Source organism: Pteropus alecto, unplaced genomic scaffold (assembly GCF_000325575.1).
Source record: "Pteropus alecto unplaced genomic scaffold, ASM32557v1 scaffold87, whole genome shotgun sequence".
NCBI lineage: Eukaryota > Metazoa > Chordata > Mammalia > Chiroptera > Pteropodidae > Pteropus > Pteropus alecto.
Window position 1 is genome coordinate 22,976,627 of NW_006443225.1, and position 25,622 is coordinate 23,002,248.

A 25,622-nucleotide genomic window follows, 5' to 3' on the forward strand; every position below is an offset into this window, starting at 1 on the left:
GGGGGAGGGGGGCGGGCGTGTGCGGAGTCCGGGGTGCGGGCGTGTGCGGAGTCCGGGGTGCGGGCGTGTGCGGAGTCCGGGGTGCGGGTGTGTGCGGAGTCCGGGGTGCGGGCGCTCGCTCGCTCAGGGGCTTGCTTCACCGAGCACTGTCAGGAGCCGCGGGTGGCAGTCACCGCGGCCACGACCAGGGGCTGTGAGCAGTCAGGTGGTTTGAAGAGCAACCCCTTCCGTGTCCGTCGTCGTCGCAGGACGAGGTGACTTCCCCGCTGCGTGACATGCTCTTCGCCCTCTGGTCTGCGGTTTGCCTGGCCGCGGCCCGTGCTTCCTCAGGAGGTGAAGCGTGGCTTTCACACCTGGGAAGTCTCTCTCCAAAGGACAGGTCGGGAAAGCCCATAGTCACACGCCCGACAGTGGAGTTGCGAAAAGTGTTATTCAGAATTGGGTAGAAATATTCAAAGTAGTTGCTTTCCAATTTCCATGTGAATTCTTAGCACAGAGCAGCCTCTGAGCAGAACCGCGATTATGGCCGTAGCCTCCGGATACCGGATTCTGCAGCCGTTGCCATGGCAAAGGGGAGTAGCTCAGCCTCTGATCGAAGTGAATCCTTTTGTGACAAACAGTCGAGGCTTCTGGCAGGCTTGCAACACAGTCTCATAGTCTCTCCATTTTCCCTAGTGCCGAAAGCCCACTTGACGTTTGCTTTTGCTGTTTATATAATAACCGAATGAATTTTGCTGTCAGTTTCTTGATTTTTTTTCAGTAATGTAAATACTTTGATCATTCTGAATATTTGAATGTTCTGATTTCAGTTACGAAAAATAGACTGATGGATAGCGAGACTAACTTGTATTTGTTCTAGAATCGAAATTTTACCTTTCACTATTAAGGTTTTTGAGTGTTTCAGTCAAAGTGGAGCTTAGAGAAACTATCCCAGATATGAAAGAGGAGTAGAAAATTATAAATGAAATAGCCGGCAGCCTGGAGATATTAATTCCAGCGTAGGTTTTGGTAACTCTTCACCCGAGGCGGTTAGCATTTCTGAGAAAACCTGAGGCTGACATGATTTAAGTGTCTCGGCTCAAGGGTTTTAGACTTCGTGCCTGTCACCAGCAGAGAGTTCAGGGCCCTCTGAGGACGACTCCTCCCTTTTAATTGCTTGCTTCCCTTCCAGCGAGCTGTGGGGTGCTGAGCTGTGGGGTGCCGCTCTGTGCCTGGGGCCTCAGGAGGCAGACCTGCCGCTCCCCTGGGAGGAGCTCCCACCCGGACAGGTCAGCAGGCTTTGCGGGTTCAGCCTTCTCTCTGCGGGGGGCTCCAGCCTGGTCTAGCAGGGCCCTGTGATCCCCAGCAAGCGGCTCGAACCTGTCTGGCCGTCCTTTGGGAAAGTGGACTTCGGATTCAGAGGTCCCTCCTGCGCTGTCCCGTGCTGTCTTCTTCGCTGGTCGCCTGTGGAATTCAGGGACTTCCTGATACTGAATTTTGTGTTCCACGTCGGTAGACTGTAGACACCCTGTTATTGTGTCTCAGGCCAAATGGGACTTTCAGTCGTCGCATTCGCTTAATGGAGGAATGAGGACGTTGTCTGGTAAGCCCTGTGCGTGCGCGGCGCTTGGCGGTCGCACCGCCTCGTCACGTGTGTGAACGCTTCGCGCTTGCTGGACGATCGCACTTTAATCCACACAGCCGCGGGAACCGGAGTCGAGTTCCCCTCTTGTGCACCTTACAGCTACGTTTCCGCAGGGAGATTCAGCCGGTAATACAGGGACTAAGACACGTGTTTTATTGGTCCCCTTTCCTCAAAGCAGAGGCGAGCCGATGCGTGTGGTGCGGTGTCGCTGACCAGGGCGGTGCTGCACGGGGGCCCGGGAGCCGCCCACGGCGCAGCACCCGGGCTGTGGCCGCAGACCAGAGCCTACTGACCGCCCCGGCCGCCGCAGCCGCGTCCCGCACTCTGCTCCTTCAGACCCGGCACGCGAACGGGCTCGTGCGGTCTTCATGTTCCCGGGACGCGCTTATGGCTCCCAGCATAGTGTCCTCAGGGTTCATCTGTACCGTCGCGTGTCGCGTGTCACAGGATTTCCTCTCGTTTAAAAGGCTGAATGACACTCCGGTGTCCGTGCGTCTGTCTGTCTGTCTGTCTGTCTGTCTGTCTAGCTTTTTTACCCACTCGCCTGTCTCTGGACTTTCGGGCGGTTTCCACATCTGGGCGTGTGCATGCTGCTCTCTCTTGGCGATCATGATTTTAAGTGTTTTGTGTTAGGCGCTCAGAAGTGGCACCACTGGACCATACGATGGTTCTGGTCTTAGCTCGTTGGGTAATCTCTGGCTGCATCATTTTCCATTCCCGCCAGCGATGCGCGGGGGGCCCAGTTTCTCCTCATCCTCGCCAACTCTTGCAGGTTTTTTTTTTTTTTTTTTTAATAATAGCCAAATCTCATTGTGGCTTTGATTTGCAATTCCTTGATTAGTGACACCTAACATTTTTTCATATGCCCGTTGGCCATTTATGTGTCTTCTTTGGAGAAACGTCTATTTAAGTCCTTAGCCCACTTTTAAATCAGGTTATCAGTGTTTGCTGCTGATTCGTGAGACTCCCTTACATATTTTGGAGATTAACCCTTTATCAGACATATGGCTTGCGAGTATTTTCTCCCGCTTCGTTGATTGTTTCCTTTGCCGTACAGAAGCCTTTTCATCTGATATGGTCCCACTCGTCTGTTTTTGTTTTCGTTGCCTGTGCTTTTAGTGTCAGGGCCAAAAAATTTATTGCTAAGACCCATGTCATGAGCCTTTTCTCTGTGGCTGCATCTGGCAGCTTTAGTTTCAAGTCTTGCATACAAGTCTTTAGTCTATTTAGAATTGACTTTTGTATGTGATGTTAGATCAGGATCCAAATTCATTCTTTTACTAGCTTTTTCCCAAAACTGCTTGTTGAGGAGATGAGCCTTTTTCCATCGTGGATTCTTGGCTGCTCCGTCAGAGATCAGCCGCCCGTGTTTGCGTGGTTTTTCTCCTGGGCTCTCTGTTCTGTTCCAACTGAATGTCAGTCTTAGGCCATCACCATACCGTCTTGATCACTACCGTTTTTAAATATATTTTGAAATTACGAGGTTTTTGTTGTTCTCGGCATTGCTTTGGCTATTCGGGGTCTTTTTTGATTCCGTCTGACTCACAGGCTTGTGTTTTCTTTCTGTAAGTAATGCCGTTGGCGTTTCAGTAGAGACGGCAGAGAATCTGTAGGTGGCTGGGTGCTATGCCCAGCCTCCTAACTCACGCACAGGGGCTGCCCTTCCCTTGACTTGTATCTACTTTAATTTCTCTAATCAGTGTCATAGTTGTTAGTGTCCAAGTCTTTCACCTTCTTGGTTAAATTTATTCCCAAATATTTTGTTCTTTTTGATACTATTTTAAATGGGCCTGTGTTCTTAATTTCCTTTTCAGATGGTTTGTCAGTATATAGAAATGCAACTGATTTTTGTATGTTGATTTTACATGCTGCCCTTCAGTGAGTTTGCTCATTAGTTCCAACATTTTTTCAATGGAGGTTTTGGCATTTTCTATATTTAAGACCACGTTATCTTCGAACAGGTGCACCTTGCTGCCTCCTTTCTGATGAGGACGTCTTACTTGCTCTGGCCACGACGTCCAGGCTGTGCTGAGCAGAGGCGGTGAGAGTGGACGTCCTTGACCGCAGGGGGAGGGACTTCAGTTTCTCACGGCTCAGTGTGGTGGCAGCTCGGGTTTTTATATGTGGCTGTCCTTCTACACTTAAGTTTGTTGAGTTTTTGTCTTGAAAGGGTATTGAATTTTTTAAAACTCTTTTTTGAGACGATTTGTAGTTTTTATTATGTTAATGTGGTATGTCACATTCGTTGATTTTCGTATGTTGGGTCATCCTCACATCCCGGGGTAATCCCACTTGGCCGTGTGTGTGGCCCTTGTAACATGCTGTCGGACTTGGGTTGCCAGCATTTCGTTGGTGGTGGTTAAATTTACATTCATCGGGTATATTGGCCTGTAGTTATCTTTTTCTTGTGGTATCTTTGTCTGGCTTTGGTATTAACGCTGATCTCATGAGAGGAATTTTGGGAGTGTTCACTTCTTTTCAGTTTTTTGGAAGAGTTTAAGAAAAATTGGTGTTACTACTTCTTTACGTATTTGGTAGAATTCACCCGCGAAGCCATCTGGGCCTGGGGCTTTTGGACCTGGGTCTGTCTTTGTTGAGAGGTTGCTCACTACTGATTCAATCTCCATACTAGTTATGGACCTGCCCAGATTTCTGTTTTGTCAAGGTTTAGTCATAGTAGGTCTTATGTTTCTAGGAATTACCCACTTCTGCTAAGTTTGTTGCTGCTCCCTTCTCCATAGTCGTCCCTGAGGACCCTTTATGTTTCTCTGGCATCAGCTGTAGCGTCTCTTCTTTCATTCTGGTTTCATTTATTGGAGTCTTCTCCTTTTTCTCTTATAATCTAGCTAAGTTGTCAATCTTCTTTTCAGAAAACTAATTCTTAGTTTTGTTAATTTTTTCTATTGTTTTTCTATCCCCTATTTCATTGATTTCTGCTCTAATCTTTATTCCTTCCTTCAGCTAAATTTGCACATAGATTGTTTTTCTAGCTCCTTGAGGTGTGAAGTTAGGTTGTTTTGAGATCTACCATCTTTCTTAATATAGGTGTTTACCGCTATAAACTTTCTCTTAGTGCTGTTTTTCTACGTCCCATAAGTTTTGGTATGCTGTGTTTCCATTGCATTAGTCTCATGATATTTAAAAATTTTTTTTTGACCTGTTGGTTATTCAGGGGTGTGTTAAGTTCCACATATTTGTGAAGTTTACAGTTTTCCTCCTGTTACTGATTTCTAGTTTCATACCATTGTGGTATGGGGGATACCTGTAATCAAAAAATCAAATTCTCCTTTAATTTAGATATTAATCTTGCAAATAATATGAGAAAAATAAAAACAACACAGTCAAAAACTTCGTACATTGAAATTATCAGCTAGATAACGAATACGTTAATATATTCATATAAACACATGGTGGGGTTTGAAATGTGAGAAATGAGCAGGAGTGTGTAAGAAAGACCAAAACATTGAGAAAGAACAAGAAAGAACCGCAGAGTGAAAACGGCGTGTGAAAACTGTAATCAAAGTGACAGGAGACTAATTTAACATAGACCCGTACGGCAGAAAAGGGGCCGGCCAGCCGGGAGGCGGAGCGGAAGTCCCCGTGTGGACCACGCTCAGAGAGGCAGGGTCTGTAAGCTGGACGAGGGGGAGGTGCAGCCCCGTGCGGTGACCCGGCGGCCCCTGGTCCAGCTGCCCCGGACCGCCCTGTCGCGTGCCGGCCCAGACGCTGTTTCTGCTGCGCGCCGTCGGCTGAGCCCAGGGGCTCGTGCGGCCACGGCCACGCTGTGTCCTCGCGTCCGGCCGCCTCTCCTGATGTCGGCTGCCTCGGATGCCTAATGCCCATGTCAGTGGCCAGAAAACTGCGGCCGAGGGCCACACGTGGTACGTGCTCTGTAAACACGGCTGACCGTTCGTGCGAGTGGCCCTGTGGCTGCCTTCGTGCCGCGGGGGTATGCAGCCCTCGTCCCCGAAGCCCCCGTCCCCGAAGCCCTCGTGAGTACGAAGCGCATGGGTCCCTTACTGATACACGCGAAGGACCAGACTGCGTTTGAGAAGAGGCAGAATCGGGTATGTGATACCATCCGTCAGGTGTTTTTTTCCTTTTTTTCTGCTTTCTCAGATTAGCAGATGTTCCTTTGGCCAGTCTTTCAAGTTCTAGCTTCTGCTCAAAGGAACTCGTGCCTTCGGCCAACACCTCAGTATCCTGGGCACCCAGCATGCAGAGGTCCCTTCTGTACCTTCACGACCGACACTGGTCTTGAGAATGAAAAGGGCCAGGCTCTGATGTTTCCCAGCTTGTTTTCTGTTTGATTTTCCATCTGCTGCTTTTCACTGCCTTCCGAGAGAACATCCGCGTGTCTGAGGAAAGGAACGGAAATCTGGGCCTCTGCCACCGCAGCCCTCAGCCCTCAGCCTCGGGGTCGGAGTAAGAGAAGGGAAGGTGGCTAACAAACGGCCCAGAAAACGAGCTGAGGACCAACGTCTGTTACGAGCATGTGCATTGCCCTTCTTTGCAGAGCCCACAGGCCCGGCAAGCCGGACGCGCGGAGGCCCAGAGTGTCCCAGAGCTCAGACACCGCCTCGGACACCCGGGCCTCCAGGCGGCCCCCAGAGCAGCTCCGGGCAGCGGCTGGGCTGGGCTTGGTGCTGGGCTTGGTGCTGGGCTTGGCACTGGGCTTGGCACTGGGCTTGTGGGCTTGGTGCTGGGCTTGGCGCTGGGCTTGGCGCTGGGCTTGGTGCTGGGCTTGGTGCTGGGCTTCCTGAAGGCCGGCATGATGAAGACAGGTTCTCGGCCTCCCCAGGCCTGGCCGAGGGTGGGACAAGAAACAACGATTAGGACACGAAACAATGATCCGCGGGCGCCGGGCTCCATGATGAAGACAGGTTCTCCGCCTCCCCAGGCCTGGCCGAGGGTGGGAGAAGAAACAACGATTAGGACACGAAACAATGATCCGCACCCCGGCAGGGACGGAAGCGAGACCCCAGCACCGCGGGAGGGGACGGGACTGGACGCCAGCCGCCGGGTCGGGGAGGGAGGCCGCTGAGCAGAGGCCATGCGAGCCCAGTGGGGACAGACGCGCCGTCCAGGCACGCGGCCTTCCCTTCCCCGTCCGGGGCAGCGCACAGCAGCAGACCTTCATGATCGACGCAGAAAACACAGCCACTCGCCACCCCCTCAACAGCAAGGCACCCACATTTCCATCGAGGGTACAGCTGGTCACACCACTTCCCAGCGCCCCGCAGAGTCCTCGTGAGGACGGCGCACGCAGCGGGGAAGACGTCTGAGCGGAGCATCGGCTGCAGCAGAACCGCGGAGCCGCCAGCCGTCTGAGGGTGGCCGTCCCCGAGTGCCACCGTGACGTCGCCGAGGTCTTTCCGCGCGAGACCACAGGGCCGAACACCGCTCGCTCCCGGAGGCGGGGCCGCACCTGCCGCCAGCAGCGTGAGCTAAGAAGCTAAAATCTAGTCGCAGTGACTGGAACGTTTCAGTGGGAGACTGAAAAAGTCTCGTTTCCATAGTTCCGACGCGGCACATAGTTGACACTGACGTGAGGGGGGACCAGCGGGCGCCTCTCGCCGCCTGCAGACGGGCGCGAAGGTGTTGGTCACGGCGCACGCGGAGACGCAGCGACGGGGCATCACCTCCGCCCACACAGCTGCCTCTTCTCCTCACTTTAATACATTTTATTTTAAAATGTGCTTCGGAAAGCGGCACTGACGGGGGAGAGAACCGAGCATGTCTTTTTTTCTACCATCACATTTCCTTTTCATTTCAAAGCAAAGCTTCACTCGATTAAAAAAAAAAGAGAAGAAACACATTAGAAATAATTTTTGAAACTCTTATTGCCATTAAATAACAAGCAAATTAAATATTTTGTATAATTTCTAGCTTCAATCAACTCACCAAAAATCCCTCCAGTTACTATGAGCATGTCGTGTTTTGTTTTATGGTTACTTAGGTGGAATTGAAAGGCATTAAATGATCTGATTTTTAAGTAAGACCATTAAATATGGTCAATTAGAAAATTTTCTGTCGTTCACCTGGAAAGAATGAACTTAGAACAAGGCCGACGATTGACCGAAACCTTTTACAGGTTCACATTAGGAGAGAAACGGTTTTCTGTGGCGTTCGGCGGTTCTGCTGCGGGAGGAAAGCTCCAAAGCACTTCTTATCGGGTGTTTCCGGAGTTAGAGCTGATGGCAGCACAGGAGGCTGTGGTCTGATTCGTAGGTGAGGGCGCTGAGCCTCGTTCGTCTGGGTCACGGCCTTCCCTGCGACTTCCCAGCACACGCGACTCCTGACGCTACGTTGCCACCGTCATCCTGCTCAGTTTCGTGTTTCCGACCATGAAAAGATCATTTAGTTTAGGGTCGAAGCCAAATAGACCATTTCCTTGGCAGCGCCCCCACGTACTGGGCCCCCCGAGACGTGCAGCCAGGTGCAGCCGGCTGGCCCGCGGCTGGCGGGGGCTCCAGTGCCGGTCCCTCCACGCCCCTGCTGTTCCGTTTTCCCGGTCTCCCTGACACTCGGAGGGCACGAGCGGCCGGCGGCGCCTTCGGGAGCCGCCCTGCGTACACAGAGCTGGCGGTCCCCCTGACACTCGGAGGGCACGAGCGGCCGGTGCGCCTTCGGGAGCCGCCCTGCGTACACAGAGCTGGCGGAGGCGGCTGTTCTGTCTGCCGTGGGCCTGGGGCGTCTGGGTGCAGGCGGCTCCACGCGGCCTTCTGAGCGAGGGGCAGAGGCAGGTTTAGGAACGGCGTCGATGCTCCAGGCCCGACGCGTTCTGAAGTGTGAGGTACGTGTGCACGATCTCTTTGGGCTCCAGGGTCCCGCAGACCCAGCATCAGGAGGGAAGCGAGCCGGCAGCTGACCCGCGGCCGCGTGTACCGGCGACGAGGCCGCAGGACGGCTCGGCCGCCTGCGCTGAGGCAGAGCCACTGCGGGTCACGTTCCAGCCTTTTCCAGGTGTCTGGTCCGTGACTCTGTCGGACTTTGGCCTTTCCCCCCGTCGTGGGGCAGGGGCACTGGGAGGGGAGCTATTCCGGTCCTTTCTGCCACACAGTCATTCCTTCTGGCGCTGGCGGATCCCAGCCCCAGCCCTCCCGGGCCTTGTCGTCCCTCCTCCCCGTCTCTCCTTCTCGGGGTGAAGTGGAGGTGAGCGGGACGTGGGGGGAGGGCGTTCTCAGTTACTTCTCCCTGCGGAGCCTCTAACAGCACGTGTTTGTCGCCTTAGGACTACCAAGAGGCCTCCAGCTTGGAGCAGTTTGTAACTCGGTTTCTACTGAAGGAGACCTTGAGTCAGCTGCAGTCTCTGCAGAATTCTCTGGAATGTGCCATGGAAACCACTGAGGAGCAAACCCGTCAGGAGAGGCAAGTTCAATGTGCCCGCGTTGCGTCTTTCATGGCTCTGCGTGTGGCAGAACAGTGAGGGCCGTCGTCTTCAAACTCGTGAAAACTAAATGAGAATGAGCAGATTTTTTTTTTAGCTGGATGTTTAATACAAAAATTATTACTCTGCCAAGGTGGTCACGTCAGAAGGGACTTTTCAAGAGAGAAAGCGTAGACTTAAGCAGAAGGCCGCGGCGGCCCCTGAGTGCTCACCTCGTGTTGCCTCTGGGAAACACTGTTCTGTTTCAGTCTCCACTGAGTCGACGAAGTTTAATTGAGACTATAGCAGACGGGGAGACTTGCAGGCACGGGGAACATGAGACGCGTTTGACTTAGTCTTAGCTAAAGTCTATGTCATAAGTCTATTTAGTGTCACGAACACCAAAACGGTAATGCAGGGTACGAAGCGCGAAACCCCATGGAGAAGAGGTAAGCGAATCGCCAGGGGACCGCGGACGGCAGGAGGCTCCACGCGGACCGTGGGCTGGAAGGCGGCATCACGGAGGGTCCGCCGACGTTTGAGCTCCTCTTGCTCACGTGTAATTTTAAAATGTGGAAACGACGAGAAAGCCTTCCTGGTGAAGTGAACCAGGCTCTCATGGGGGCCCCAGAATTCAGCCTAATTACGGAAATGGGGGGAGTGAGTGATGGGGAAAGATTTCAGACTCCAATGCCACCAGTAGATGCTATGGAGAGATAAACGCGATGTTATGATCGTTGTGTGAATAAAGGCACTGATGTCAAAGATAAACCTGAATTAGATGCCAGCAGATGTCAGGATAACTCAGTCCACAGTGGGTGCTTTCTCGATCTGTCATCATTCAGAGAAGAGCTTGACAAAACTCTTGCTTACGCAGCGTGTTTTCGCATGTGTTACTTTAAACCTGTAGATATGGTTTATCTAACTTTGATGTTTTAAATTAGGAAGAAGCACACAGTAAGCTTTTGAACAGGTTAATAACAGACTGCTCTGTAGGGCTGATTTTTCTAAACAAATGGATGCGTCCATAGTTATTAGGACAGCTCAGGAAAACAGACTTTTCACCCGTGCGTTTAGGGTGCTGCAGGTGCGTGAGCTGCACCACATTCCAACAAAGAAGCCCGCACTGCGACAGCCTGCGAGCTCACGCGGCCCGGAGACGCGCTGCGCGCTGCTCAGTGGGTCTGCGCAGCATTTTCACGTGATAAATGTCCCGTTTTCACTGCGCTGGGCGACTCCATGCCAGATGGCAGAGTGTAACCAGTAGGTTCAGAGGAGCAACAGCCCAGCCCCCCAGGCTCGAGCAGGGGTAACCAAGCGTCCTGAAGCACAGTGCAACCGATTTCATGTTCCCGAGGAGAAAAGGAGGCTGGCATGCTGTTTCTTTTGTTTAGATTTTTTGGACATAAAAAGAGTTCTCCTTTTTTAGAGTCAGTCATTTGCCGCCTGGCCTGTGGGCGGTTTCCGTGGTCACCGCTGTGAACTGCGCTCCGCACTCACCACCGTGCGGTAACCGCCACAGGCAGCCTCGAACTCCTGTGACCGCGGCCGACAGCTGCAGAGCAGCTGCGTGTGACGAGCACGATCACCGTTTATGAGAAGTAGAAGGTGCTCAAGAACCAATGAATCTGTTATTTCTAGGTTTCTGCTCAAAAACAGCTTGGGAGAACGGGAATTACTGTGTCAGTTTGGGGAGCGCGTAGTATTAGACTGAGGCACCTAAGGCTGCCCAATCCCGCCCCAAACCCGTGATGCCCCTCCCCGGGGGTGAATATGCAAACCAGAGGGGGTGCTGGCTGATTCTTTCCCATGATGCCAAGCAGGAGACTAGTGAAGAAGCTTCCCGGGGAGACACCCCAGCCGATGTTTGAAGGGGCGATCTCCCCGCCCTCCCAGACAGCCTGCTCCTCATCCAGCTGCTCCCCTGGTCTGGTCACTGCTTGAGCAGCACCTCCTCTGGGGAGCCCCCGGCCGCGTGCCGTCTCTGTCCCTTGGCTGTGTATTTCTCATCAGACTTAGTCTCTGGATGGCAGGGGCTTTGCCTTGTCGCCCTCCACCTGGCACCAGAGGGGCAGTGGACAAGGTCCTGAGGCAGCGAGGAGACCAACCTCCTTGGCATCTGGGCTTGAGAAAGGTCTTCCGAGCTACACGGACGCATCTGCACTCAAAACAATCTGTCGTCGGCAGCCGTCAGTGGAGGGAAGACGTCGTGAGCCCAGGTTCAGGGCCGTGAATCTCACGTGGTAGGCGGTCAGGTTTGGGGTGGGGAGCAAGCTCGGCGGGCGGAGGTCAGACCGTGCCACAGGCACCCATCGGTCCTCATCACACAGGAGGACTCACGAGCCCGGCCCATGGAGGGTGCAGCTGTGACGCCACCGCAAACCCCAGGCTGTCAGAATGTGCTTCACTTCAGCATCAGTATGACTTTGGGGTTCATATTTGTGAAACGAGGGGTGTGAAGACTCCTCGGAATGGGACAGTGCTGAGAAGCCCTTCAGCCCGCTGCCGGCCCCGGGGAGGGGCCGCACAGCGTGCCCCGGGCTGCAGAGATGCCTCAGCACGTTGTGCTGGGCAGAACGTCCGTGTCTGCTCACGTGAGAACAGCAGTCCACAGAGACGTGTGTGCAGCCAGGCGCCATAGAGCGAGGTTTCCAGGCGGCGTTCTCAGCACTCCGTGCCTGGCCTTAGTTCCATGATATGGAAGTTTCCCTCTGTAGCTGTGGTCCCCAACCTTGGTGGTACCAGGGACTGGAGCTCCCATGAGACTCTGGGGCTGAGGCGGTGACGACACGTGATGCTTCGCTCACTGGCTTGCAGCCACTCACCTCCTGCTCTGCAGCCCGGCCTGGCCTGGGGCTTGGGGACCCTGCCCACCTGCATACAATTCTCTCCCTCACAAGCTGTGGGTCAAATTGTATGTGAATTTCTTTTTTATAATGGAATCTGCAAGTTTACTCTGTATTCCAAAGTTCTGCTTTATCCAGGTTGAGGATTTGTTCCTTCTGGGCTTGGACATTATTTTTTTCTTCTTTTGAGGGTTGTCTATTTTAGAAGTAGGGAGAGGCTTTCATGTTTTCTGCACGTGATGATAAAATTCAGGCGCGTTCTCTCAGCTTGAATGTAGAGACGGACTGCTCTAAGCACCTACTCCTGCGACCACCAAAACTCACAGAAAATTCATTTTTTTATGCCACAAGAAAATCTATAGGAAGCGTCCATTAAAGATGAGAGAGTAAACGTATATGATTTCTTTTGCTCTCTCCCTAAACCCTTCAAAAAATGGCATTAACCCACTTCCCGTTTGCCTGGCAGCTCGCGCGGCTGCACCGTGTACCGAGGTAACTCGCAGGCTGCAGCCCTCACCTCACCCCCACGGTCTGCCATGAAATATCTCACTTTCATTATTATTTTTCCATTGCTCTAGCGTAGCGACAGCCTTTGGAAACAAATGACATCATTCTATTTGTAGCATTCTGTTTTTGGTAGTGGTTTTTCCACTTACAAAATATAGTAATTCTCAATCGCTGAAAATGTCAAACCGTAGAAAACACAGCATTCCCACGCTGTGTTCAATGAACACTGGCAACAAGCGCTTTTTTTTTTTCTAAATGGGAAAAGGCTTAAAAATGCCTGGGCAAAAAGGAGCCCTGAACCCACAAAGACAGAGGGGCCCAAGGGCAGGGAGGGACCGTGGGGAGGGGGCGCAGCGGTAACTGACTTGGGGGCGCCGAGGGGCGGCCCACCCCCGGTGGGGGGGCTGCGGGTCTGTGGACAACGCTGCCCAGGGCCACAGGCCACGTCCCCAGCCCCCAGAAAGCCGCTCGACCTGCGCTTTCTGGGGAAGCCGAACAGAGCGTCAGTCACCTGGACGACTGGGGGTCGGGCACAGCGCTGAAGAGTGAGGCCAGCGTGAAAGTCTGCACGCTCGGTGACGTGTGAGCCCCCTGCACGCTCCGCTCCAGGCTCTGGCACCGGGCGCACAGACCCCGCCGGGTAAGAGCGTGTCACCTGATGGCCAGGCCGAGCTGGGCCTCTCTGCAGAGGCCGCGGGTCAGAGGCCGCCCCCCACACACAGATTCCCGTCGCCCGCTGAGGTCCTTCCTCCGAACGGGCAGGGGAACGAGGGAAACAGACTAAAAGGAGCTTAGAAGGAACGAATGCACTGAGCAGAAAACTTCCGAAGGAAGTCGCAGTGCCCTTCGAAAGTGAGAAGACACCGCGTTCACGCAGGAAGGGCGGGATGCTACTTTCTCGATGGACACGCGAAGCTCAGTGAGGGCCGCTTGGAAATTATGACCGCGGAGATTAAAACCTCTGAGGTGTGATGACGTTTCCACAAAGATGAAAAATGGGAAAGACCAAGAAAACTATCAGTTAAGTCCAAGAGGCCCAATACTTGAAAAGTAGTAATTCCAGAAAAAGCAAAGGAGAGAGAGGGTCAGAGCAGGGACCCCCAGAACGCGGACGTGGGGTGCTGGGGCCCCTTCCCTGGGTGAAGAAGTGTCCTCTCTGTTCAAGGCGCGGGCCGAGCACTCCGGAGGTCCTGTCCACTCAGCGGCCGGGGAGGCGGTCCGGGCGCCGGGTCCAGAGGTTCGGCGGCTTCTCCCCCGGCGGCCCGCAGCTCGTGGCCAGCAGCCCAGGTAAGGCAGCCGCGCGCCGCTCCTCGGGGCCAGCTCAGTCTCAGCACATCGACCCGCCATCTAGAAGGCGTCTGTAACGGCGGGTGTGGGGTTGCCGTCCGAACCCGTGGCTGAGTCCTGCACCGAGAGGGGTGGCAGTCCTTGCCATGGGCTCTGCCCGGTGGGAGTGGGCAGGGTGGGCGTGGGGACCTCTTCCACAGAGCCCTCAGTGCCCCGGCCCCCAGCCGGCCCGGCCGGTCTCGGTCCCCAGCAGGAAAGGGGCCTTGTTCCCATTCATCATCGGGCTCACGGCAGAGCTGGTGGCCGTGACGTCTGTGATACTCTTCAGGGTTCCCTGGACGTGAGCCACAACAGTAATTGTTAGGTGTTACATTTGAACCATGTTGTTTACAATTACTCTAATATTAATCTGGAATATGCACACTTGCGCTGCTCAGCATCAGAGAATGCAGATGCATGTGCACACGCGTGTGCGTATATGTGCACTTAGCATTTGAGCACGTGGTTTTAGCACAAGTGAATCTTTAGCGAATGTTTTTGAAAATCAGCTCACTAACTAAAGCCTGTGGTCACACGTGCTCGAGAGACTTGGAAGTGACCTTGAGCGCTGCCCTGTTTGACCCGAATAGCGTGTGAGATGGGTGTCAGTGTCTCCACCCCCCAGGAAGCGAGGTGACCCGTCCGAGGTCAGGTGGGTCATTGGTCCACTCTTACTGTGGCGCAAACAGCTCAGAGTCGCAGAGATCACGGACGCAGGTCCCCGGTTTCCCCTCTGGGTCCCTGGCTGACTGGGGTCCGGGTGCCCTCACGGGACGTGGCTCCAGGCCGTGCTTTGGGTTCGGCTCTCCTGGGATCGGTGACCACGTGGGGCGGCTCCTTGGCCTGTGGGCGGCAGAGTCGCCCAGCTCTGGGCAGCGCTTCTGCTCGCTCTGCACGCGCCGCCTGGAACCACGTGGAGGGCAGCGGGCGGCACACGCAGGGTTCGTGACGGACGAGGCAGGGACGGCTGCAGTTCACCACGCGACCAGCAAGTGGCAGCACTAGGCTCCGAGTCACAGTGGACGACCCAGGACGCCAGGACGCTCTGCAGGGCCCCACCCGGGTGTCGCTGGCGGCGGCGGCGCAGGGCTGCCGTGGTGTTGAGCCCGGTGCCGCGTGCAGACGTGTGTGTGCGTGGACATGCGTGTGCGTGGACATGCGTGTGCGTGGACGTGCGTGTGCGTGGACATGCGTGTGTGGACGTGCGTGTGTGTGGACTTGTGTGCCAGGCGTGCGCCACGTGCGGCGTGCACATGCGTGTGCGTGGACATGTGTGTGTGTGGACATGCGTGTGCGTGGACATGCGTGTGTGTGGACATGCGTGTGCGTGGACATACGTGTTCTCGTTTCGTCCTGACGCCGACTCTGCGGCCGGCGATGTCACAATTCTCACCTCAAAAACAAGCAAACTGAGGCCGGAGGAGTCAAGTCGTTCGACCAAGCTCAGCGGGCTCTGGAGTCTGCACGCCCGGCCCGTGTCCGGACGCGGCGCAGTGTCCCTGTGCCCTCGGGCTCGTCCCCCTGGAGGAGACGCCGGCCACCGTGCCTGAGTCCTCGTTTAGCTTGTGACGGTTCGTACCTCGCTGTGGTCGGGGCCGTGATCCCCCGGCCCCAGCAGTGAGTGTGGAATGGCCGACCGATGCTTTCTCTGCCGCGTTCAAAAGAGAAACCGACCACCTCGTGCTGCGGTCACAGTGTCTCAGCAGGATCTGTCACTTGGAAAGTCAGAGGTTGGACCGACAATGCCATGAAAAACAGACGCGTGGAAACGAGCCCCGGGAAGCATGGCGCGTGGGAGCGAGCACCTCAGGGAGCGCTCGGGGCGTGTTCCCGCTGCGGGCGGGTCGGCGGCCCCGCACCCCGAAACAGCTCTCCTGCCCTGTGTGGAGTGTGACGCTGCCCTCCTGACTCCCCAGGCTTCTTAGAAGAGGACAGCCGGTGGGCGACCCAGATCGACAGACTCCAGAGGCTGATCGACAGGCTGGAAAAGAAGGTGGGTGCCCCTCACCCGTCCCCTCCCGTCCCCTCCGTCCCCTCGCCCGTCCCCTCCTGTCCCCTCCTGTCCCCTCCTGTCCCCTCGCCCGTCCCCGCCCGTCCCCTCCCGTCCCCTCCTGTCCCTTCATGTCCCGGAGCGTCCCCTCCCGTCCCCTCCCGTCCCCTCGCCCGTCCCCTCCTGTCCCCTCGCCCGTCCCCTCGCCCATCCCCTCCCGTCCCCTCGCCCATCCCCTCCTGTCCCCTCGTCTCCCGCAGACCCTGCCCGGGTCTGCGGCCACCCCGCGGGATGGAGTCCCAGCCAGGATCTCCGTCCCCTCGCCCGTCCCCGCCCTTCCCCTCCTGTCCCCTCCTGTCCCCTCGCCTCCCGCAGACCCTGCCCGGGTCCGCGGCCACCCCGCGGGATGGAGTCCCAGCCAGGATCCCAGGGATGCTGTGCGTGGCGCTTGGTGGTTACCTGGGCTTCTTCCTACAGCAAGCGTGGAAGCCCGAACCCATCCCCACCCTGTCCACTCCCAGCCCAAGTCGTGTTTGAGCCGGAACTTGGGGCTTGAGGTTGCATCAGGCTCTCATGTTGTCTGACTCCGGCCGTCCATGATGCTGTGGGCACCTCTGTGGGTGACCTGGCTGGTGTCTTGGGGACATTTCACAGTGATTCAGGGAGTGGCTGTGTGGGACGCTGCAGGATGAGCTCGCACTCGCAATGCCTAGAGGTTAGCACACTTGGAGCACGGGAACCAGGCGAGCTGGGGCGTGATGCCGCGTCGTCGGGATGTGTGCTGCGTTTCACTGACGCCGTGCCGGGCAGTCTGACGGCGTGGTGACATCCCCCATAGACGGCTCTGCTGGAGGAGGCAGCCTTTGCGGGCAGGGGAGGGCGTCCTGTGCATGCCAGGCACCATGCGAGGGACAGTTCCGTTTGAAACCGTCGCTGGCTCCGCAGGACCCAGTCGACCCGTGAGGTCTGCCTCCCAAAACTGTGAGCTACATGCCAAAAACAGCGAGCTGGGTGTTTTCAGGCCTGTGGTAGCGCGGTACCACGGTGCTCGTCAGTGCTCAGGAAGTGCTGGCCGCGCGGCTGAGACGTGACGGGAGGCGGGGGGAGCAGGAGTCACTCGAGGCCGTGGTCACTGCCAGTGGGTTGTGTAGGCCGGACCTTGTGTGGCAGGAGAGCTGAAGTAGGACCTTAAAAATGATGACGACTAAGAATTTTGATTGCAAGCAACTAAAACTACCTCTTTAATCAAAAAGAATTTTCTGGAAGGCTATGGGAGTGCTCACGGAATCACCAGACAGCCTAGAGACCTGGACTCAGGACCAGTCCGGAGACAGTAACCGCAGCGGTCTAGGTGAGCGAGGAATGTGAGGAGGGTCCGGCGGCCTTGCTGGCCCCATGCTGGCCCCTCGTCAGGGAGAGGGGGCAGGGCACTGCGCTGAAACGGGGAGACGGCCGTGAATGGGAGCCGAGGAGGTGCTGGTCAGCTGACAAGCGTCCCCTGTGGCGCAGTGAGGACTCAGCAAGCAGCAGCTGGAGAGGCTGCTCTGGTCAGGCTGGCGGGGACGTGGAAGGCGAGTGACAGATGGCCTTTGGTGGCAGACGAGGGTCAGACTGGGGCTTGGACGCAGTGGAGGCATTTGCTACTTTTCCGCAGATAAGTGACAGAAGCCACAGTCCTTCCGATAGGATCTGGGACAGCAGGCTCACAAAATGCATTCGGACGAGAGAAGGGGAGTCAAAGCTGGTGTAGCCCGGAGCTCCCGGGACCAGGCCGGAGGGGCCTGGATTAAGCGACTGAAGAGAGATGGCAGGTTTGATGAGCCGGAGCGAGAGGGACAGGACTGCTCCTGGGCACGGCGGGTCTCGGCCGGGAGACAGGCGGAGGTGGCGTGTGAGGTGAGGGGACAAGGTGTCCCTCGTTGGCTGTGCTCATTTCAGACACAAGGGCAGAAACTGAGACACTAGCAGGTGAGAAGTCGGGCCCACAGGCCGAGACTGAAGAGCCACGTCCACGGGGATGCCCCGAGGGTGGGCGAGGCCTCGGAGAAGGGCTGGTGTGACAGGGCCGCGTCCAGGGCCCGTGACCTCGGGGAGCGGCAGCCGCTCGGTGCACAGCATCCATCCGGTTCACATCGCCCAGTTCCTGGGCAGAGACCCCAAGGAGGGAGGTGCCAGGGACGGAGACCCCGGGGAGAAGGGCAGCCTCCGGGGTCCCAGGCCAGGGGCGCGAGGTCCGAATGTCCACGAACCTGGCTGGGAAACCCAAGCTCATCACAACATCTGGACGCAATTGTTAAATAATCTGGGTTCATTTAAAGAACACACGTATCTCTTTTTAAAATCGTTTTTGGCAAACCTGTCTTTATTTGGCGTCTTAAATGTATATAGTTATTTTTAAAGGAATAGCTCAAACATAGATCATAGCTTTTTCCCACTTTAAACCAAAGTATCGTCATGTCTCTTTCTTTTCTAAACGGTTCTCCCTCCCTTCCTGTGAAGCGTTGGGTTTGGGGGGCAGGTCTGAGGGTTGCCGGAGGCACAGCGTGCGGGTCGCGGGGCTCAGCGGGAGCGGCCTTCGTGAGCGCAGAAGCGGCCCAGGCTCCGTGTCTTCCACGCGCGCTCTGTGCTCAGCCTCGTCTTTAGAGAAAACCACCCAGCCGTGGCCGAGCGCACGTCGCTTCTTGGCTGGCCGTCTGGGTCCTGCCGTGGTTGGCACCAGGGTCTAGCTCCCCGGGAAAAGGAAGGGCGCCTGCTGTGGGCACTTCCCGCCTGCCCTGTGGACCACGCCGGCACCACTGGGATGCGGGCTCTGGAAACTTCTGCAGATTTCCGCAGGCTTTTCCTCTTGCCGTTTCAGCCTTTACAAGTGTTTGTGACAAAACATTGAGATTATATCTCATGTTTTGCTTGAAATATGCAGAAAACATCTTTAATGTTCAAGGAAACAACGGAACGTCTTGGTTCTTCGTGCAGTCCTAAGCGTGACGCCAGACCGCAGGACGTCCCCGTGTGAGGGGTGTGATTGAGGGTGCAGCGCACACAGCTTGCTTCGGGTTCCACAGCCCGGGTCCAAGAAGGCAGAACTGAAGAGGGTGCCGAGCGGCTGTGAGGGAACAGCAGCCGGGGACCCCTGCTGGCAGCCACTGTCCCCTCTGCTCTGTGCGCATGGTGCACGGTCGCTTCCGCCGGGGGCGGCAGAGGGGGCACCGGTCAGCCGTCCTCATGCCCCTGGCATTTGCCTGGTTTCCGCGTCAGGCCGGCTGCTGTCCGGGTGGTGGGAACCAGGGCTGAGCACAGGCTGAGGTCGGGCCCTCAGTGTCTGGGGAGACAGAGAAACCCCAGTAAACCCGCGAGACAGGGTGACGTCAGACGGTGGGAAGTGCTACGAGGGAAAAGATGGGGCGACGCTGACGCGGGCGACCTGGGAAGGGGGCTCTGGGGAGGTGGCTCTGAGGTGCGACAGGCCAGAAGGAGCCAGGGAGACGAAGACCCAGAGGCGAGGAGCTGGGGGCAGAGGGCGCAGCGGCGAGAACCCGCGGGCGGCTGGGCGGCGCCACTAGAGCCACCCGCGCTGCGCGGTCTGGGCTCGCGGCTGCACCTGCCTCGCTGGCGTCCCTGGGGACGATCGTCACAAACCCTCGGGCTTTTCTAGTCGTCCTGCGTCGTGAGGAAACGCTAATAATATTTCCGTTCGCTGCTGATGCGCTTTTTAACAAATCCGAGTTGGCACCAGGCCTCCCGTGTTGCGGCAGTGGCCCCAACGCCCCGCTTTCCCGCGCTGCTGTCCGCGCCCCGTCCCTGCCGCGGCGCCTCGCGTCAGCGCTTCTCACGGGCCTCAGTGGACTCTGCGTCTCTGAAACGGCTCCTCGCAGGCGATCCGATGGGTGAGAGTCTTCACGGGAACGGCTCAGTTTAAAAAATCGGAATTATTTCATCTCCTTTCAGAGAATGTGTTCTTTTGGTTCAGTACTAGCCATAAAAAAGCTGCCACTCAAATACATGGTGTTTCTTTTCATTAATTTCTGGTCTCCCCGCCCCCATTTCTCCCTCTAACCGAAGGACCTCAAACTGGAACCACTGGAAGAAGAAGTTATTGAAGAGAACACTAAATCTGTAAGTACTTTTTCTAAGTCAAAATTTTAGAAATACGTACTTTGGAAACATTTAGTTTCTTCAAAATTAGTTACCATCTCAGAGAAAATTTTCAAAAGTATAAGTAATCCATGGGCATATTTCATTTTGGATGGCTAAGAGGTATTTTCAGCTTGTGATTTGTGGAACCCTAACGCCTCCTGCACAGGGCTTCTGTGAGAGCAGCTGGCGTGCAACGCGTACAAAAGGCAGTTATGCCTGTGTCGGTGGATGGGTTGTTAGTAACTGAGTGAACGTGACCGGTGCAGAGGGCGGCATTCCGCTCGCAGCGTGTGCACGTCTGGGGAGCCCTGCAGGACGCGCGTGCACCTGGGCTGAGACTCGGTCCTGGGCACTGCATTGCCAGCACTAGGCTGGGCCAGGTGCTTCGGAGAGGCTCAGAAATCATTTTTCAAAGGACAAATGGACACTTGGAGGAAAGGGAACAGAAAAGGGAACACGGGGAAAAGATGTCCATCCACAGTGGGAACGACCTGTGGAGGGTGCAAGGAAATGGAGAGTGAGTCACTGAATGCAACACAAAGTTAGCGACTGAATCAAACAGCGGCACACACGATGCTTCGTTATTTTTCTTTATTTTGAGGCAAATATTTCTAGCACATGTGTTTGGGGAAATTGGATGTTTGCATTTACACTGAGCAGGTGCTCACAGACCACTTTTCTAAGCCCCTTGGATGTCTGGGTCTCTTGATTCCATGGCGCGGATGCAGGGCAAAGACAGGGAGCACTTTCCACTCCGCACGTGCCCGGGCGCCACAGACGCTGCCCACGCCGTGGGGCGTGAGGCCCACTTGGGTGTCCGCTCAGGTCCGTCTGTGCAGACTCACATCTGTGTCATCTCTTAGGTTTGCACGTAGGAAAAATTGCATTCTCACCAAGAAAGTGAACATAGCTTGTTCACTGTTGGGAGAGACGATGGCTGTCCTTAAATAATTCCCTGCTGTGAGACGACTCTCTCACTGGCCGTGGGCGACAGGCACTGTCCAAGGAAACAGATGGTCCCATTCTCTGGTCAGAGAGAGAAGAGAGAGGCCAACGGCAGTTTTAAAAGATCTATCAACCCACACGGCACTGCTAATTCAACGGTGCATACCTGTACTTAAAAACAGGACGGGGCGAGGTAGTCAGGAGCCAGCGTCATTTAAAAGTAGGAAAGGCTATCCCTTAACTATTTTCAGTCATGTGTAAAGGCAAAAATAAGTATGTTCTTTGGGAATACACACAGGAGGAATGCTCCCCCCACACCTGCAGAGAGAGACAGAGACTGAGACGTGCCATTCAGAAAAGGCGTAAATAGGAAACATCACCCGCTGGTTCACGGCGGCGATGGGTCCGTGCTGGGTGGCGTCTGTCAGTGCAGGCAGTTCTGTGGTGATGCGCCGGTCTCCATTCTGGGGACTCTGGTGTCCTTTGAGCCTCTTTGCGGGTCTCCTTGGCCCATGGTCTTCCACGACCACATCTGAAATGCCTGTTGTAAACTATTCTCTTTTGCAGGGGGATGCAGTACTCAGCCTGCTTCCTACTCATAGGAGTTCAGGGGCTCAAGTGTCATTTTAAGGCTTAAACAATCAAAAGATTTTAAGACTGGGATCAAGATGTACTTGGTGATAGTGTTGTCAAAAAAAGTTAGTGGCCATATAATTTACATGTAGTAACTATGCCTAAAATTATTCCTTAGATAGCGTTTCGAAACCTTCTTTCTTTCTTTACTAAACTCTAAGGTGGCAAGAATAGCATTTTGACCCATCACAGTGCACCCAGAGCCAGCGCCTGGTGTTTACCTGCAGGAACCTTTGCTAGATAGGTGCGGTGCCTGACGTAGTGCCTACGGTGTGGCGGGCGCTCAGCACCTGGTAGCTGTGGACAGGACGTGGAGAGGGCGACCAGCGCCTTCCTTCCGGCTCTGCCGCGGCATGGCTGGGGGTCTCTTGCAGCTATTTCCTCATAATCCAAATCGTTCTTTTATTGTTGCTGCTATTTGCACTTACTCGATTCACCCTCAAATCTTTTTGCACTTTCATGATTCACTGCCAGCCTTGGTGAGGAAAGGACTGGGCTTGAGATCGAGGTACGATGCGAAGCCCGTAGGCAGATAGAAAGTCTTCAAGCGGAACGTGTGCGGGCAGTGGGTTTGTTGCGGGCAGTGGGTTTGTTACCGGCAGCGGCTGGGCCCGCTGCCCTGAGATTCCCCCCACAGGCTCCGCCCACCGCCCTGAGATCCCACGCAGGCTCCGCCCACCACCCTGAGATCCCACGCAGGCTCCGCCTACTGCTTTTGAGCGGAGCCTGCAGTAGGGAGTCCCTATGGACCTCTGGAAATACAGAAGTGACCAAATTGCTTTTTGAAATTTGGTTGGTTGTAATGATATTCACGACATGGCCAGCGTTACAGAGTAACCCAGGGACGAGCTGGAGGTGTGCACTGTGTACACTCGCCGGGCTGCACATCAGAGTCACTTGGGGAGGATTTTACGGCAAGAAGAACGTCCTGCCAGCATTACAGCTTCCAGCCGCGCGGGTAGGGCGGCTGGTCAGGCCTTTCTGGGCCTCCTGCAGGGCGGGCTGGGCCGCGGTGCGCGCGGGCAGGGCCCCCTGTCGCGCTGACGCCGCCTCGCCTGCCCTCCCAGCACATCCTGCTTGTCCAGCGTCAGATGGCGGTGGTGGAGGAGGACGCGCGGGACTTCCAGCTCGCGCTGAAGCACTACGCGGACGGCGCGGCCGCCCAGAGCGGGTGTTTGCGGTGAGTGCCCCGCGCTCGCGCCGTAGGTGCAGAGGGGCGCGTCTGCGGGAGGCGTTTGCGGGTCCTCACGCTTGCGGTGATCAGCGGCCCCTGCACACCGGCTGGGTGTTTCCTCGTTGATGCTTGGACTCTGGGTTTGGTCAGCAGGGCACCATGGGGGATAAAACGCGGAGCGCAGCTGGAGAGGAGCCCTAGGCAGGCCGACCCTCCCACCGCCCGCGGGAGGGTCACCGCGCAGGCGAGGCCCAGCCTGCTCGGTGCACGCAGCGCTGGTGGCGCCCGGGCGGCCAGGCCCGTGGCCAGGGCACCACTCCAGCCTCCATGACTTCGCAGCCTCGGTCCCGACTGCAGACCTCGGTCATTTAAAGAAGAAAGGCTCTCCCGTGGCCACTCCGCCCAGGCTTCTGCCACAGGCGGCTGACTGCGGATCTTGCCCAGTGCCCGCGCCCAGCGAACAGCTGCAGAGTCCCAGGAACGGCGATGTCACAGGCCCTAACCCGGAGCGCCGGCGCTGGCACTGCCACGTGCAGCGGCCCGGAGCCCACGAGGAGCCGTCCGCTCGGAGAATGCCCGCCACGGCCACCCGCCTCGAGTCGCCCGCGCGTTTCGGTGCTCGAGGTGGCTGGGGGCAGCTTCTAGCGCGGGGCGCTCTGAGTTGCAACAGGACCCTCCCCACCCAAGGCCCGCCCTGCCCTAAACCCGGACAGACTGACTGACGAGCGGTCTGGGGAAGCGTCCTCGGGCTCTGCGCCCGCTTCCCCATCAAGAACGTCCCGAGATGGCCGTGCCCGACCAGGGCGCTCAGCACAGGCATCTCCCCCGCCCCCCGCCCAGGGCCGACCCCCACAGCCGGCTGTCGCCCTCCTCTCGAGTGCGGAGGACGGCCGTGCGGGCTGCTTCGTCCTCCTCGCTGTCCACACTGGCCCAGAGCACGCAGATCAAAACCGTGTTCTTTCAGTGCAGTGACTTATTTGCTGAAGGGCATATGCGTAATTTTTTAAAAGGCCACTTATTACAAAGTGAGTATTTGGAAAGGCAGAGTGGACAGACACCAGCCTCAGTGCCGACTGCAGAAGGCAGAGTCTGTCTGGAGCATCCCAGTCTCAAGGGACCGAGTGGCTCCTTCACTTACGGAAAGGGCACAAAGTCTGATATTTGAAGGCTCGGAGATCCTGCGTCTGAGTGGGAAGATGACGGACACTGCTGGGCCAGCCCCAGGGGGCAGCGAATGGGTGCTTTGCGCGCCCTGCTGCAGAGGCCCGTCTGGACGGCGCAGGTCGCCGCCCGGCCTCCAGCAGCGAGGAGAGGGAAGAGGAGCAGCCTTCCTTGTGACGCGAACCCAGGCCGAGCCTCTCCTTCCCGGCGGCAAGGCCAGCTTGTGCCTCAGCGACTGTCGCTCGCTTCGCACTGCGGGTTTTTCAGCTGCTGTCTCGCTTTCACCGGCATCCCGCCCGCCCGTAGGTCGGGATGAGTATCAGCGGCACCGCGCACGGCCCGAGGTGTGTCTGGACTCAGGCGTGTCTGGACTCAGATGCTGTCCCCTATCTGCGTCACCAACCACAGGACGCGCCGCTCGGGCGACCCTCCGGCCCCCGCGGACTCCCCTGCCTGGTGCTCAGCTGGTCAAATCAAGCTGGTCCAGTGTCAGCGTTTCCGTCTGTCCTCCGGTAGGAATGGCGTGGCCTCATCATGGTTACAGGAAACGCAGCCAGAAAGTAGCAATTCAGTATTTACTAGATTAGTCATTTGGTATCCATTTCTATAAAAAAAAAAACTTCACCGTAGTCATCTAATACAGGTCAGAAGGAAATAGACTCAGATGCGATGAATGACTTGCCCAGTCTGACTCCAAAACCCACGTTTAACCGGTCGCCAGCATCTGAGCACCCCTAAGCTGGAGTTTCCTGGACGCTCCTAAACGAAGCAGGGGTGGGATGCACAAGACCCTCCTGTCCCCAGTTCCACTTCCTACTGCTGAAATCCAGGTCACTGAAGGAGAGGCTTCTGCCCTCTAGGTACTGGGCTGGGAGACTCAGAGCTTTGGGGACTGACAGAAGTCAGTCGATTGAGTTTTGTTTCTTTTTTTTTGGTAGGAAAACAATTTTGAAATTAGAAATTTTTTCTAATAGTTGACATTCAATATTAGGTTGATTTCAGGTTTATAGATGATGGTTCGACATCTACTCTACATAACTGAGGAAGTGATTCCCCCCCACCCCCCATAAGTCTGCTCCCTGTCTGGCACCGCACGCAGCTGTTACATTATTCCCTATGCTCTGCCCTGCATCCCAGTGACTACTTCATAACTGCCAGTTTGCACTGCTGAATCCCTTCCCCCTTCTCACTCAGTCCCCCACCCCCTCCCATCTGGCACCCCTGTTTGTTCTCTGTATCTGAGCTTGTTTCAGTTTTGTTCGTTTGTTTAGATACCACATATAAGTGAAATCATGTTGTCTTTACTTCACTTAGCATAATACCTTCTAGGTTCATCTCTATTGTCACAAACGGTAAGATTTCATTTTTTTTTTTTAATGGCTGAGTGGTATTCCATATATGTGCCACCTCTTCTTTATCCAGCCATCTACTCATGGGCTGCTTCCACACTTTTTGAATGAATAAATGAGAGAAATGTAGCCAAAGATTTATTGTTATGTCTATAATAATATACTGAGACTTCATGATGTCAAACCAGAAAACTAAGTTATGTCAAACAGGCATATCGAAGTTACCAACTCTTGACAAAACCATTCCATTTTTCTGGCAGGCACCATAGCTATTTCCTATACGAATGGATGAGGTCGTTTCATACCACATATAGAGATGATTAGAAAAGTTAGTTTTCATCTTGTCTTTAATTTCCTGTGGCTAATTTTGCCTCTTCTTTTCCATTCCAGTATTTCTATACAGAAGCTTTCAAATGAATCTCGCTACATGATTTATGAATTCTGGGAGAATAGTAATCTGTGGAATAGGTAAGTTATGAGCCAGCTTTCTTTACTTTATTCATTTATTTTGCCAGGGAGGTGGCAAAAATATATGATGAATTTTAGGACTTTTAGGAAAAGTTC

General features: G+C 55.5%; 1 protein-coding gene across 1 annotated transcript in view; it reads left to right on the top strand.

Annotated features, from left to right (window-relative positions):
• NECAB1 (N-terminal EF-hand calcium binding protein 1) overlaps positions 1 to 25,622 on the top strand; it is an 80,994-nt gene that overhangs the window by 50,694 nt on the left and 4,678 nt on the right. Inside the window, exons 6-11 of the mRNA XM_015598626.2 lie at positions 8,859 to 8,995; positions 13,512 to 13,633; positions 15,589 to 15,665; positions 19,722 to 19,775; positions 22,442 to 22,554; positions 25,449 to 25,526. Of these exons, the coding sequence (XP_015454112.1) occupies positions 8,859 to 8,995; positions 13,512 to 13,633; positions 15,589 to 15,665; positions 19,722 to 19,775; positions 22,442 to 22,554; positions 25,449 to 25,526 (581 nt within the window). The remainder of the gene's footprint in view (positions 1 to 8,858; positions 8,996 to 13,511; positions 13,634 to 15,588; positions 15,666 to 19,721; positions 19,776 to 22,441; positions 22,555 to 25,448; positions 25,527 to 25,622) is intronic.